Source organism: Primulina tabacum, chromosome 15 (genome assembly GCF_025594145.1).
Source record: "Primulina tabacum isolate GXHZ01 chromosome 15, ASM2559414v2, whole genome shotgun sequence".
Lineage (NCBI taxonomy): Eukaryota > Viridiplantae > Streptophyta > Magnoliopsida > Lamiales > Gesneriaceae > Primulina > Primulina tabacum.
This window is the reverse complement of record NC_134564.1, coordinates 33,338,025-33,355,096: the sequence shown is the minus strand read 5'-3', so window position 1 is coordinate 33,355,096 and position 17,072 is coordinate 33,338,025. Positions and strand designations below refer to the sequence as shown.

The following is a 17,072-nucleotide window of genomic DNA, read 5'->3' as shown; positions in this document are numbered from 1 at the left end:
TTATAGGATTCAAAGCAGAGGTTGTTGGACACATGTGATTGTGGAATGAACATACATTGTCCATTACCCAGCAACTATCAGTGTCTGCTTCAGAAATGCATAGTACCTCCGCACTCTCATACCCATCTTGTGCAAATAGCCAGTTCACCATGTTATCTTGTATTTTATCGACTCTTTTTTCTCTCTGGATAATCCTTTCTATAATGACCCTCTTTATGGCAATGGAAGCATGTGCCCTTTCCAGTCATATTCCTTGATTTGTTTCTTGATCTGCTGAGTGGATTTCTCGTCACTTCTGTTTTCAGGCCTTCCCCGCGCCATCAAACTGTCACCACTAGACTGAGTTCGATTGTTTGTGAGTGCATCAACTTCTTTTTATCGTAAGGCCTTCTGAAGATCATTGAAGGACAGAGAGTCCCTAGCATATTTCAATGTTTCTACAAACGTTGAATAGGACTTCGGAAGAGAGTTCAACAGAATGATTGATTTCTCCTCTTCCTCGATTTTGATTTCAATATTTTCAAGATCGAGTAAGAGTTTATTGAAGTCATATACATTGTCTTTTATAGACTTCGTATTAATCATCTTGAAGCCAAAGAATTTACTCTTCAAGTAAATCCGATCCTGTAATGATTTATTCAAATAGAGATCTTCCAATCTCTTCCACAAGCCCACATCAGTTGTCCTTGTCATCACGGTGTAGAGTTAACGTGCTCAACGCCAATTCCATATGTTCTAATTTTGTTCTTCCGTGAGCATTTCGGGAAGACATTTTGATCCTCCAAAGGCCTTGGCCACCTTCTGTTGGACAAGAATTGCATATATTCTACGCCGCCAACTTTCGAAATCCCCTTTGCCGTGGAATTTATTCGCCGCCGATCACAGTGAATATTGCCGAACTCACCTACTGGATATTGATCAGAACAAGAGTGCACCCACAACAGAAAATCACAGCACACTCAATGACGAAGAATCATGCAGAGATATCAAAGCACAAAAGTAACAACACCGAAATTACGTGGTTCGATCAAGATGATTACATCCATGGGAGGCGAGAACAATTTCAATAGAATTGAGTTCAAGACACAAGCCACACAATCACCAAACTCACTCACAAGAATAGATTGAATCATTCTTGTATATCTTTTGGTTACAAGTATATACACTCTTTCTTGGAGACTACGTGTTTCTGGAGAAGAATGACTGATATCTGAGTTCATGAATATATACTTGTCCACGCAAATATGGGAGATGCTTGGGCCATCATTAGCCAACAAAAGGCTCATCATTCGGATTGGTACCAAATTTAAGCTAAAAGCCCAGTGGTCACATTAAAATCCAGATTACAGGAGAAATTTTATTCGAAAAATATTGGAAAGGAATTGCAAATTAAAAAAGCAACTTGATCAATGGCAGAAGCAATAACAATCATCCATGTCAAATAAGAGATCCAAATTTCATTCGTTTGTTCATCCAAAATCATGAAATCTCCAATTATATCAATATACATGTCTTGTAGTAGATGTACAACCGAGGACAAAATTTTCCCTTTCAAGTATCTATTTTAACGGATTTGCGCATACCACCCATAGATAGAACCCATTTACTATAAATGGGTCATATTTAAACACGTGTCCCCCTTCTTTCCCATTTTACGTATCATTAGATCACGTGAGTCGTCATATTTTTATTAAAATTGAATATAGTAATTCATCAAATCTATGTGAGAAGACAATCAAGGAAGAAAATGTCTTCCACTACATATGAAAAAACACAATTTAAGATAATGGATTCCACTAGTCAATCAATTATAACCAACATGAATCAAATGTCAAAAGAAAAAGGACCCACGTGACAATGTTTTGAGCCACCATATATATCGCACTCAGTTTCACATTGCTAGAGGAACTTGGTACGTTCATATATCTTGAGACTGGTGAATTTAAATTTTTAAGTTGGTGGATTCCTCAATTAGTCAACGTTGAGAGAAATTAATTATTAGATTAGATATTGTTTGAATTTTTGTACTACTTGTTCCCAGTAATAATACATAATCTTGAGAAACTTGTACATAGTATTTAGCAGAAAACAAATAGAGAAAGTTACGGTTTCTTCAATTAACAAAAAATTAGTTTTTTCGTGAGACGGTTTCACGAATCTTTGTCTGTGAGACGGGTAATAAAAAGTAATAATTTTTCATGGGTGACTCAAATAAAAGACTGTCTCACAAAATACGATCTGTGAGACTGTCTCACACGAGTTTTTGTCATGACAAAAACATAATTCATTATTATTATTCTAAAAATTATCTTGGATTCATTAATTTTAACCAATTATCTACACAAGAAGTCTGATGTCCTGATATAAAAGAAATTAACCTTTGACAAATAAAACAATTAACATCGATGAAGTTTTCTTCGACGTCTCTCTGAAGAAAAGCTAAGTCAAAAAAAAAAAAAAAAAAAAAAAACCATAAAATGCCAATTATCTGACGGGGTCCAAAATTCGATGATTATATATAATTATAAAAAAAATGGAACTGACAACAGTACGACATCCATCGATGATCACATTCGCATTTCTCCAGTGTGGAGTTAACCCCACAGGTGAGTGAAATAGACAAATAGTGTACTCTTTTAAAAAAACAGAATAAAGCAAAACAACAAACCCTAAAATCCAAATATTAAATAATTTACTAGCTTATAATAATAACTTGTACTACACCAGAAGAAATTTGTCCACTTCGGACTTGATCATTGACTAAAATACAAGCCAAACTCTCGAGTGGGCCATGAACATAATAATTATTTGAACTCTGCTTTCGGCACATTTGATTTAGCTACTAGTAGGTCCACAAATTTAATTGGACGTAAAAAAATGTTATTTAGAAATTACTATATATATATATATATATATATATATATATATTAGTGGAGATACGCGCACATAAATTATTCTTTTACATTTTAACTGAGAAGTTTTCATTTACCAATGAATAAATTTCGCAAGCACAATCTGTCATATATAGTCAAAGTACATGAGAATATATAGTCTGATCCGATTGACTTTTGAATACAAACAGCAAAAAGACACAAATACATAATTTTACACACATATTAATTTAAAAAATGAAGTGGACAAAATAATTCATATCAGTACAAAAGCAATATATATATATATATATATATATATATCAAATCTCAAGAAATATTGGACAAATGTAAACATAAGTTAATGAGCTCACATATATTAAAATTCCAAAAAGAAAGGATAAATAAAATATAAAAAAATTATTAGTTTTGAAATATTCAACGTTTAGACCACGTTGTCTTCCTTCCATGCTTTGTTTTTTTTTGCTCAAACCAGAGTGTAGAAAACACAACACTAAATGTAACATACATTGGCACGATATTTCACATCCCAACTTAGCACGCAGCCTAATTCTTTACATGATCTTGGAAACAAAATTAATTTACTATGAATTAAATTCCCTTTTGACTTTTACATCTTAATGAATCAATTATTAGCGATCAGGGCTCCGGTTATCGGAACTTATGAACTCTCTCTCGATCAAAACCGTTGCGAATGCGACATGTGTCTGCGTCTGAGCTGTGGAGAGACGATTGAGATGAGACCACCTAGAGGAGGCTTCATCTTCGACCTATAGACCATTTCATCGTAAGGCCGTCGATAAAACTTCAAGAACGGGAGAAACGATTCGCGGGACTTCTCGACTCGACTGGTCTGGCAGTCCTTATGAAAGAACAAGGCAGGGGATTGGAAGAATGAGGGCTTGGGAGTTCTTGGATGTTGGATAGTAGAATAATCCAGCTTTTGTGTTTTTTGTGGCATTGGTGTCGATGGGAAGAAGCTCTTTCCGATATTGCCACGTGAAGCTCTGGCGTTTGGCGATGCGAAAGAGTGGGACCTAGCATTGAGGGGCGAGATGGTAGGACCCAATGAAGAATGAGAAGGTCCCACTTTCGATATAGAGGTGTCGGCGAACGAAAGATACCAAGGTTTGAGTGCGTCGAGGTGATGAGATACTGTGAATGAAAATCTCGAAGAAGAGCACGATCCGAGTTTGGTCGTAGACGATGGAACAGACGAGTAGCGTAGCGATGATGCACGAGGATAGTAGTTGAAGTCATCGAGTTCCGCTGAATCGTCGAAATCTAGCGACGATATGACCATAGTTACCGGCGACAGCTCGACAAACGGCTTCATTCCCTACAACCATACCATGGTATCGTCGTAAAATATTTGTTAACTCGTATATGCACTGCATATAATTAATGTGGATTATGAAAATAGGATGAAATTTAAGGTACCTTCCAAAGATAGGAGAAAAGAGAGGGAGGGTCGATGACAAATGCCCTATGAAGCCTACTGGGATAATAATCAGCTACAATCTTCAATGTTGCAAGCAACATGTTCATAAAAGAAGATGCTGACCTGAAAAAGCCTGCAGTTTTCACCCAGATATCACGTTAATCAGCAAAAATTTTACTCCATCACACACTTGTCTTTTATATAACATAGAAAAACTAAAACCCAATCCTAATATTTTTTCATCCAACAGGTTAGAGTGTTTATAATAAGTCTCGAACTCGATGATTCGTCATTTTAAAGGAAAATATTTCTAATAAAATAGGAACTATTTTTAAAAAATCTAAAATTTAAATTAACTCTTGGGTCTGAAAAAGTCACAGACACACAACTTCATGCTATCCGACACAATTGTCGTCGATTATGAATCATGCTTGATTTAGTGAGTTCATTAATCAATTAAAAAATTAATTAGGCGTGACATAGGAAATTACAAATGATTATGAAATTTAAGAAAAAAGGCGTGTTTTGAGGGTATTTTCAGACCTGATTTAATGAGGCTTTGGAATCCCTGGGCATGGGAATGTACATTAATTGCTGATAAAAGCTGTGCTCTGATTTGGTGTGACAGAGTTTGTAATGAAGTTGACAATTTAATTTAATTTAATAATATATAAAAAGCAGTAAAGTGTAAAATTAATTTATTTCAAATTCTTTTTGTTATATTTTTATATGGTAAAACAAATCTAACTACTGAGTTGAAAAAAGGAACTTACTGGCGTCAAAGAGAAGAACAAACTTCTCAACATTCTTTGCCATTGTTTGAATCGCCACTTCAAGTGTAAACACTAGCAACCGAGTAAACCTTCACATTTGAGAAAATAAAAAGATTTAATAAACTAATTGATGTAATGGGAAGACTAAGCATCTTCACATGATTTACATATATTTGTAGTGCATCATAATTCATGATTATAATCTACAAATGATATTTCATTTGATGTACTCAGTGCGCTTCGAAAGTTAGTGGCTACGGATTTCCCATCACGGACTTACACTTTGTGTGAATGGATTTTCTGATAATCTTGCTTGATTCTGAAAACCTGGATTTCGAAACACAATAAAGTTCATAACTTTATAATTAAACAATACAATATGATTAGTAAACATGATAATAACAATAAATTAAGAATATGAGACTTGCCACGATTGGCCTTAATTCATCATCATGACCGGCAACATAAGCAAGGCCATCAGCAAGCTCAGCAGAGAATTCGTCAGCTATCAAATTGTCTTCAAATTTCAAATAATTCAGATCAATTAGATTAGTAAGTATAAATTTAATCTTTTGGGTACTTTAGAGACTGATCTTTTGAACTTGTGTATATATATTATAAACAAAGCAAGATTCTCAGTTCAAATAGAAAAACAAAAGGAGAAGGTGGGAAAAAAGGGACGGAAACAAAAAAAGAAGGTGGTGAAAATTGTGAATGAATCTCTTTTTTATTTCAAACTGATGGGAAAGGTGAAATCCCATACAAATTGAGACGTTAGTGAAAAAGAAGAAGAAGAAAAGACAGAAATATTCCGTTATGTTTAAATTAATGAATGCTTTCTTTGGAAAATATTAATAATTTTAAGACGAAAACATCAGATCTATATGACATATTTAAACAGTATTAATTAATCAAGAAAAGTATATATCTGTTATTAAAATTGGAATTTAATTAATCACATCAAGATTTTGAAGAAATATTTTCAAAGAATTAATTTAAAACCGACATTAATATCACCAAGAGTGAAGGAGCTATTACCAGTGCCAATGGAGTCTCTCCAAGTAAGACAGTTTCTCAGCTGCTTAGCTGCTTTCTTCACATTGTCTCCTTTAACTTTAAGAAATCTCTCCACGCAACCATTGCCACAAAATTTTTCCTGTCAACGTAAAGTTCAGAAATTCATTAACTTCTGCTGTTTTCACGCAAAGGCGGGTGATATTATCATATATATGTGATCGTATATCAGTATATGTATAGGCGCACTTCCACTTGATTTTGAAACTTTAAGCTTTATAAGTTTTACGGTTGTAACATTCTTGAAAATAAGTTTAAGGACAGAAATGACATAAACCCATCATCAGAAAAATGACAAACATGAGACACTATAAATGGGCTGGCACAAAAATATATAAAACAAGAAATGCTAAAAACACACAAGATTTGAACTGATACATAAGCTCAGCCAGATTCCTAATGTTTACACACTGTAGGAGGTGAAAGTAGTGTGTATGGGAAATTGATTAACCTGTTTGACGGTGAGTGGAGCTTGTTTCTTCAGAATTTGAAGCACAGATTGAACCGGCCTTTCTTTTTCTTTCTGGTTTTGATTTTTCTTTGTCATTCTTTCTTAAGAATCACTAAGAACACCGAACACCGTGTGTGTTTTTCAGAAAATTTTCAAGAAAACACAAAGATACCACTCTTCTTCTTCACGCTAGCATTTTAACTCCACATTAACTGCCTTTACTGTGTTTTTTTTTAAAAAAAAACAAAATTAACGCGTGCGAGAGGATATATATAGAGAGAGATGAGAGAAAGTAGAGTGTTGTGTGTGGATGTTGTGAAAAGAGCACTTATTTATAGCTGTGCTGCATTTGACTCTTTTAAATACTTTTTTTTTTCTTTTTAACATATGTCTGAAGTTATATGGTTAAATATCAATTAATTTTGAAAAAAATAAAACTATTATTGCACGTATTATGCTGTGTGTAATTACAAAAATATCATCGATCGATATTTTCCATCAGCAAAACTTTTGGTACTGAGAATATTAAAAAAATTATCATATCTCAAAAATTAAATTATTAATTGTGTATTTCCGCAAATTAAATGTAAATAGATATTTACATTGCAGTATGATATTTTTATTTATGTTCTCTAGCTCTATTGGTATTTTTTGACATCCAAAACATGTACAATTGATAATTAACAGAAACAATCTATGCTAATGTTATTGCAGCCTCTTCAGAGGAGCAACAGTGATCAGAGGGAGACAAAACAGTACTTAAGACAGCCCGAAAGCGAGCCCTAACAGAAAAAGTTAGCCCGATTTATACGCACCATCGATGCTTTCCCTTTCTACTTCCGTTCATTTTGTCCTACACTTGCATTAATTTATGTTAGTTATGGCAATTTTGTATAGGTAAGAGGGGATGCAGTCATTTAAGACATGCTTTGTTCCCACATTATAAAACATTTGCTTTTATTGTCTCACGTTTACTATCATTGTAACATGAGCCAAGATTGTGAATTTTCTGTGAGGATTACATTTACTTGATTTATAAAAATGTATCTCGAATACATTGAATGCTAAAATTCGCAAAAAGTATACAAATAAATTTTGCAACTTTCAATTTTACGTGGATGTTGTCCGAGTGTCGACATTTTTCGGTATGTCTCATCCACATTATGATCTTAAGTAACGAGCTTTTGAGTTTATTTTTTAAATATGATTGAAAACCAATCTTTAAGGATCGTTCTTGGACATAAAAATTATAAAATTGACTTGATTGCATAACTAACGAGAGCGATCGGAAAGACTGAGAGATAATCAATGTATTCTCACCGCTCAGAAATAGAGTATTGGGATCTTGTCCGGCTAAAAAAGCTCAGACGCAACATAAGTAATTGTGATATTGTTAAGTTATAAACCCAAAAAGATAATAGCTCAAACGACTTGTTTATTGGATGTTATAATTTTCTTTTTTATAAGTTATTTTTTATTAGTTTTAATGTTCGATATGGAACATTCATAGTATTGTCGACCGAAAACATGCATGAATGAACCAATTTCACATCGGAATGAAAGAAATTTCAAAACTGTTCAGGTATGAGATTGTATTGTTGAGAATAGCTTAAAAGATTAGATATGTACTACACATATCATCAATGTGCATCCTTTTTTGGGAGCTCGTCACTTGAGAACTCCAAATTAGTTAAATGTGAACATATTATCAATGTGCATCTTTTTTCGAAAGCTCTTCACTTAAGAACTCTAAAGTTAAGAGTGCTTGACTTTGGGTAATTTTAGGATGAGTTACTACCTGAAAAGTTTCTTAGGGTACGTGTGATTGAAGATAAAACATCTTAAAAATATGTGTTGGTACAGTGAGAGACAATCGTCGAATCTGAGAGTTACAACACGACCCCTTGAGAAGTCTGCATCTGTGTTGACCTACTCTAGATAGTTTTCACACACTTTCAATATTCATTACATGCATCATGCACCTTAATCCAGCTTATAATTTTTTATCATTGACATTGATATGATGTTACCTATTTTCCAAGCCGCTCTTTCTCTTATGCAGACATTCAACGAGAGCACGAATGTCACGCCTCGAAACCGAGACACTACAACAAAATATGCATTCAACCACACTCAAAATACAACGGTTTTTTTAAAAAAACCGTTGTTAAAATAGCGACGATTTAATCACAAATAGCGACGGTTTAACAAAAACTGTCGGTTTATTAAAACTGTCGCAAAGTTTAAAATAGCGACGATTTTAACGAAAACCGTCGCCAATAGCAACGGTCTTTTATATACGTATTTTCAATCTATTTTCCTCCACACCTTCCCCATCTACCATACATTTTCCTCTCTTGTACGGTTTTAGTTTCGATTTATGTAAGTTTTTTCGCTTCAATTCTTGTTAAATTTCTAATTGTCAGTAATGATTATGAATTATATTAGCTTAGAAAGAGAGTAAGTTTTTTTTTGTTAGATTTATTAAATTATAAAAGTAATTTTTTTATTTTACTTAAAAAATTAGCGACGGATTATGTGTAAACCGTTGCTAAGTAACGACGGTGTTTTTCTAAACCGTCGCTAAGTAGCGACGGTTTTTGAGTAAACCGTTGCTAATTAGCGACGGTGTAGTTTAATGTTAGCGACGATATAACTTAAATCGTCGCTAATGTTAGCGAAGGTAGCGACAGTTTAATTTATACAGTCGCTAACATTAGCAACGGTTTAGACATACTCCGTCGCTAATCAAAGCTACTACAACGGTTCAAAACTGTTGTCGTAGAACATATTTTCAACAACATTGCCAATTACAACAGTTGTAACAGTGCCTATGACAAAAAATCCGTTGTCGTATATCGTTTTTCTTGTAGTGAGACACATCATTGGCATTGTTAACAATTAAAATCACAAAACAACAAGTCATGTAGTATATAAAATAACCAAAATTCAGTCTATTACATAATCATAATTGTGTTTACAGTGCATAACACAATTGCGGAAGCGATAACGTAAAAAACATAAAACTAAAGCTAAAACCGATGTTTGAAACTTCATGTCTCGAACTTGATCACCAACACCAAAACATGTGTTGTTCATCTTTTTCTACTTGATCTTCGCCCATATCTGAGAAGCAAGTAAGGGGGTGAGTGTTTGGAAAAACACTCAGTATGTGGGGAGGTCAATCGTACACAAGAATATGAAATATACATACAATTTGAGTTCAAATGTGACATATCGCAACATGAATCAATACATGAGATAAATAGAATTTGAAACAAGGTATCAAACCATATCGTAATTGGAGTATCAACTTATACAAAGCACTGTTATTCATCTCCTTATCCATGATATACTGATAAGTCCCTAACTATTACATTTCTATGGGGGCAAGGCCTTATATTAGTTATTATAACACACCGCATCATGACCTTATCATATCTTGTCATGTTTCAGAAATTTCATTTCCACTTTTAATTCGAATCTTAACAGAACATTTTCAAGATTTCATAGCATAGCAAAGAGATCACGCGGAACGAAATATATACACAATCAAAGTTTATGAAACGCGTATTGTACGATCGAGTTTTCAAAAATAACACAAGCATCATTATTTTAAAACATATTTATAAGCCCACTAACTTGTTCTTTTCTCGAAATAAGTGTGAATGACTTGCTGCTCCAAATGATATTCTCTTGGTGTTTGAACTTGGTTCAAACAAGAGTCGAGTGTTGTTCAGAATTCGATGCTTCGATTGTATAACATTCATGAATTCATAAAACTACTTTTTATTAGTTTTTATGTTCGATTTGAGACAATTGTAACATATATCCCATGAAATTGGAAGGTCAACATTCGAATAAGCGCGCAATCTTGCAATGTGAAAGTAGTCAAGGATGGTCGGAACTAGATTGAACAATGACACAAATGTCTGAGTTGAGAAAACCACCCGACCTCTAGAATAACACAAACGATAAATACAATTTTGAATAGCAATTTACGCTGCATATACCGATAAACGTACGTGATAGGATTTACATAATCTGATTCCATAATAAATTAGAAAAGTTTGAATTTGCGAAGATTTTAAACCCCTAAAGGATTCCATTTTTTATTTTATGAAAGTTAGATCTCGATCCTGATTTAAATAGGATTTTTATTTCTAAATGAACTTTGTATATATGTGCGAATCAATAAAGGCATAATCAGCTATAGATAATGGTCTATGGCCCAACATAGGATCATAATTATGCGTATAACTAAATCACATACCTAATCCTGCAGACAAATTTGAAATAAAGGACAAAGGTTAAGGTTGTGATTCGATGGAATGGTTTGATTTTGAGAAAGAAATTTGAATAAAGAAATTGAAATGATATTCATCTGAATATATTTTATATTTATCATAAATTAACATTTACATTAACATAAATTAACAAAATTTGAAGATTGTAATACGCCAAACATGAATTCATCTAACTTAACAATCAAATGGATATGAAATCATAGATTTGAAATCCATAAATTTAAATCATTAACTCATTCCAAGGGCACCCTTTTACAAATGTTTGAACAAATGGATTTTACAAATGTTTTAATGCAAATATTTTGATCATAAAGACTGTAAAAGATTTTCTCAAAACAATCATGTGTAACTGTTCTCACAGAGATCTAGTGCATGCTTACAAATAATATTAAGTGCATTTTCAATTTATTGCATTTTAAACCACTCAAAATTATAAGTATTATGGTGACCTATAAAAATAATAAATAAGTATTTGATATGAATGTGTTGGTTAAGAGTTCATGCGTGAGAGAGAGTATAAATGATATATGTATAATCTTATCGGAAGTTGTTGTGCGTCAAGCTGTTGATGTTACGCCGCTTGATCTGGTTTTCTAGTTGGACCGTAAAAGAATAACTTCATATCTTAACGGATAATACTATCTTTGTTGGGAACAGGGCTGAGAAAGTAATACTGATCTCAAAAGGATACGAGATAGCACCAACATATAAACATGCACTTCTCCATACTTATGGACCTAAGAGCCCGATCCATTAGCAAATAAGTAAGCACACTTTGCACTGCTATGAATATAAGAAAGCAAAGTCGCGTCTTGATTAATTAACAAATATATGTTTTGAACTAATGATAAACTATTGATCTTAACATAATATTTTTAGCTCTAAGACGATGTAATACATGTTCTGAAAGACTCAAATATAAAAGTTGCACACCAAAAACAACAATGTGAAAATTATCAAATAGATTCTCGTGTGGAAATACATTTTTTGCATGTAAATGCAGTGTCCGTTGTTATTAGTGACGGAAACTAAAATATTTTGCACTGTCTATCATTGATAATAATGTTTTATTTTGATTTTGCGAAGCTTCATTATCTATTTTATTTTGAAAATAAATCTAAAAAAATAATGCCTCAGCAGAACAAATAGTGATATTGCAGACAACAAAATGGTCGAATTTGTAATGATGAAATGAAAGAAAAAAACATGGAAACAACCACACCCGTGAACGGATATTATGGGATTATCGTACCAAAATATACACTTTGATAGATATTCTATATATGCACACACATCAAGGACTACGACGAGATCGCATTGTCGTATTCTCATACATTTTATTTACACCTGATAAGGTATTTAAATGAATCAAATTATTTGCGAGCTATTCGAAACTCGGTTCGATAAAAAGCTCGTTTGAGTTCGTTTGTTAATCATATCAAGTCAAGCTCAAGCTCGATTTTGAGCTCAAAAAATTAATCAAACCAAGCTCAAACCTAAAAATATTCGGCTCGTGAGCTCACAAACATGCTTGATAATAGGCTCGCGAGCTCGAGATCGAGCTCGGCTCGTTTAGGTGGCTTGTAAGCTTGAGTTTGACTCATTTGTTGAGTTGAAAAATAAAAATATTAGTACTAATGTCAATGGAAGGAATTGAACACAAGACAAATAAAAATATTAGTACTAATGTTATTATGAACTTTGCAGGATACTTGACTAGTTGTTATTGGAGATGATTTTGTAATTCCTGATTTTAATGGATTCTTTGACGTACTCCCTACTTTCTCACCAAACTTAGTTGAAGTATTAAAGAGGTGAAATTATTTCATTGTCATTTATATGGTGATATCAGTGTATGATGAATATTCTAAATGAATTATTTTGGAATGTTCAATAATATATTGATTTATGTTTTTTTAGCTCTTATTTGTGTCGTTTTGGTTATTTATGAATGAATTTACATTTTTATGTCTGATTTAAAATATTTTATAGATATATTTAATTTTTAACAAGCTCGAATCAAACTCAAACTCAAACTCAAGCACAATTCTATGCTTTACGAGCTCGAAAACGAGCCGAGCTCACGTCATGCTTGTTAAACATGCTAAACGAGCTATTAATGAATCAATCTCGAGCCTGGCTTGATTAACATGCTAAACGAGCTTTTAACGAGCCGAGCTCGAGCTTTATCGAGCTTGGTAAATTCAAGACAAACCAAGCTCGAGCCTGATAATAAAAGCTCGAATCGAGATCGAGCTCGAGCCTCAAACAATCTTAAACAAACCAAGCTCCAACCTGATACTGTTTCGTTTGGTTTGAATCGTTTACATCCCTACACCTAATTAGTACTTTTAGCTTGTTATTCACGTCTCCTCCTCGGATAAACCTATATTTTATATCGAATAATTAGCTCAAGATGTCAGGGTATGTGAAGTTTGATGAATCATCGTAGGTTTGATTTCTTTTATCAATATTTTTAAGCGATCGTATCGTACAAGATTTGTCTAATACAATTTATTTGACTAGTATATTTTGTATGCTACTGTGTTATCCCGAGATTTATTGAGTGTATATCGAAAAATAATATATTACATCATTATATATATATATAAATTATGTCGAATAATCAATCTCGATTACGCCCAAAAAATATATTATATTAAATGCTAGACAACATATATAATTGGATTAATAAATTGGAAAATCTATTGTTAACAACTTTATATATACATTTAACAAAATTAATAATTAAAGAAGCTAGAATAATTCATTATTAAAATTCCCGTCATGATTAATTGTAGTATACATATAATAATATTTTTTAAAATTGCTTGTCTCGTTCAAACAATTTTTTTAGAAATCTTCGTTCAAACTTGGAGTCATGGTAAAGGGTTTTTTCCATCAAACTAAAATCTGCCATGCACTTCAGCAACTTAAAATAATATTACTAATAATAATATTTTGTGGTATTTTAGTGAAGTTTAGGCCGCTCGTCTAAAGTTTCCCGAGTCGTAATTATTGAGATATGCAGTAATATCAAAATTTTTTGCAGCCTGCATCTTTTATCCCTTTTCCATTTCTCCAACGAAACATTTATTTTTAAATTATATTTACATACTTTTTGTTTTTAACTCATACAGAAATTAAATAAAATCAAACCAGATAATGTCAATCACTATAGAAAAAAAATTCAACTAGCGACGGTCGACTTAATTGTGTAAGCAAATTTCGTGGAGAAATTAAAATATAGCCAATGGAAAAGTTTCTTCAGGAAAATATACGTACTCCACGTCCTTAACTATGTATTTTATACAGTTTCCTCGTATTTGTAATACAACCTTCATGTAATAGTATAGATTATTAGTGAAAGACGCATACGTGTTGCATGTGTAAAATAACTATCACAATTCACGACACGTATAAATTACTCGACAACATGAACACAAAAAATTTACATGTGTCATTATTTTTTAAAGTTGATCAAATGATATTAAAAAATTAACACGAAATTATGCTCAATTTAGAAGATGTTTCTATGTAAAAACGGATTGTTTGATCAGAGTTTCTTGTTAAAGGTAGTGAGTAAAGAGGATAATTTGAAATAAATATTTTGACATTTTCCAAGATAATTTTTACCATAATATCGTTTTTGTAAAATAGAATATATGATTGTTATCATTATTTAAAATTCAATGTTCATCTTGTGACATTCCATTTTCCTATTTCATACAATGTGAGTCAGTCAGTCAGTCTTATCCAGTTGGGAAAGGGTAATGGACACATGACATTTGATTTATAATTTTCTCGACGATCATGACCAAAGACGATATCACGTGGCCAAGTGTACCAAAGTTGGATTCATTCTTACCTAACCCTAATTCTACATTTAAATAAATTAAATTCATTCAAATAATTTCAAATTTTGAACAACATCCTCCCACCATATCCCCACAGACAGCACGACTTGTTGATATTTAATCATATCACAGTTTTAATCATTATAATTATATTGGAACCAAATAATGGCCACTTATATATACAAGTGTTCTAAATTGTGGGTTTGTGGGGGTATATATGTTTAAATTTGCTTTTTGTAACTTTCTTGTTCTCAGGGCACATTTGCACTTGTTTGCGTCTCTCTCAAGGCTTTGATGTCACATCCCGAGCTCGAGCCCGCGCTTGCGTGACTGCACAATGAGCCCATATAGCAACTATTTCGTATTCGTCGTTGCTTTACGAAAATGATTAACCCAAGTTCTATAGAAGTCCATTGTAAGCCTATTATAAACTCATTTTATATCTTTAATTTTTAAGATGTGGGACAGAGGATATTATATTTTATTCGTGTGACTGAGCCGAGAACCAAATTCTTACGACAGTTTGAGTTAACATTTTCGTAAAACTAAAATAGTTCTTGCAAGAACTCATTGTGTAATCTAATCATGTTTGGGCACATCTAAGTCGTAACATGGATTTGGTACATAAAATTCACTATATCAGTAGTTGCATATATGTCTTTGTTATTTGTCGGATAAATAGTGAATAAACAGTGAAAATAGTAAAAATTAAAATTAGTTACTGAAAATGGGTGTTTTTATATTCATATAAAACCAGGAAAACTAGGATAAAAGCCAAGAGGATGTGTTTCATCAATGCGTCATTGTTGTGAGGATGTTGATATTTTATTTTTTGTTAGTTTTATTTATTATTATTTCCTTTATAGTAGTGGTTTTTGGTGGTGTCTCAATTGTCATGCATAACAGGAAAATGGAAGGTTAAATGATTTTGGTAATTTTAACGTCGTTTAAAACTGGAGTCAAAAGTGTCAACAGCCAATGATAACACAATCCATGTATTGTCTTTTAAAAAATAATAATAATAATAATATTCTTTTATTGTATGCATAAATAAATATAATAGGTGACTTAGCCAACTACCGTGACAGAATAAATAAATAAAAATATTAACAGGTTGTCAAATATATGAGAGTTTATATTCAATTAGACGATATCATATCATTACGAAGATACATGATCTTCATTGTTCAACAAAACAAATGATGTTGATTAAAAAACTAAAAATCAAAAACCTTGGGACACTAAGTATATAAACTTGAAAGAAAAGATCAACGCTGTAATTATTTGATCATGGTAAAACTTAAATCATATCCATAAGAGCACCCGCATTGGTGGGTATTATAACACCCACCACCTCATCAAAAATCGTAGGGTCCACATGTCACATACACATTACATTAACACATCTATTCTCCCACATTCATTTTAACATTCACACTCATTATGTGTTGGTCCCGCTGTCCACTCATTCATCTTATTCTTACTTTAAATTAAATAAATTCAATTTCAAATTTTTTAAGAAATTTAAATTATTATTATTTTATATTAATAATAATATGTTTTTATATATTTAGTACGTAAAATAATTTAATTTTATGAGTGTCACTTATTTAAAATTAAAAATTTATTATAAACCTAAAATAAAACGGTACAACATATAATAATAAATAACACTTGCATAAAAATAAAAGAAAATAAATTAAACTTAAGAAAAGATGCAAAATACTAATTCAAGGATTGTTGTTGTATTGTGACCAAATATGTTCAATTAAGTCGGCACGAAGTTGGCGATGCACATGAGTGTCACGTATTTCGGAATTTGTTCGGAGATATTCATGAAATCCTCGCAGCATCGTCCCTTTGCTGAAAATACGGTGAACGATCCTCAAGTGCATTCACTATTCGAAAGAATAACTCTCTTCGCATGCGAAATAGTCTTCGAAATATTTGATCTGGATACACCGGGTTTGTGGAAATCCGTCGCAAATAGCGACGGTTTTTTCGCTAAATGTCCAATTTTATTAAAAAAAATAACCGGACAGAGGGGCGTTCATGAAATATAAAATATAATTAAAATAATTCAAAACACGTGGGGCCCGCGTATCAGCAAATCAGCGACGGTTTCTAAATAGCCATCGCTAATTATCCAATTTTTCAAAAACCGTTGCTAATTGTCCAATTTTTCAAAAAATAAACTGACACAGGGGCGTTCAGGACGTTATAACGTCTACTCACAATGGAGAGGGGTGTTAAATGGGTACACCCCATTGTGCGTGTC

At 32.5% G+C, this 17,072-nt stretch overlaps 1 protein-coding gene across 2 annotated transcripts; it reads right to left on the bottom strand.

Annotated features, from left to right (window-relative positions):
• Positions 1-3,372: 3,372 nt before the first annotated feature.
• On the bottom strand, positions 3,373-6,928 carry LOC142527996 (uncharacterized). Of its 2 annotated transcripts, none has more exons than XM_075633027.1 (7): positions 6,631-6,928; positions 6,144-6,261; positions 5,534-5,622; positions 5,386-5,432; positions 5,106-5,194; positions 4,332-4,465; positions 3,373-4,230 (listed from the first exon to the last, which is right to left on the bottom strand). In XM_075633027.1, the coding sequence occupies exons 1-7, from the start codon at positions 6,724-6,726 to the stop codon at positions 3,571-3,573; spliced, it is 1,233 nt and encodes a 410-aa protein (XP_075489142.1). In that variant the 5' UTR covers positions 6,727-6,928; the 3' UTR covers positions 3,373-3,570. The 2 variants fall into 2 exon arrangements, with proteins under 2 accessions (XP_075489142.1, XP_075489141.1); XM_075633026.1 differs by having other exon boundaries at positions 4,332-4,472; positions 5,107-5,194.
• Between the last annotated feature and the right edge of the window lie 10,144 nt (positions 6,929-17,072).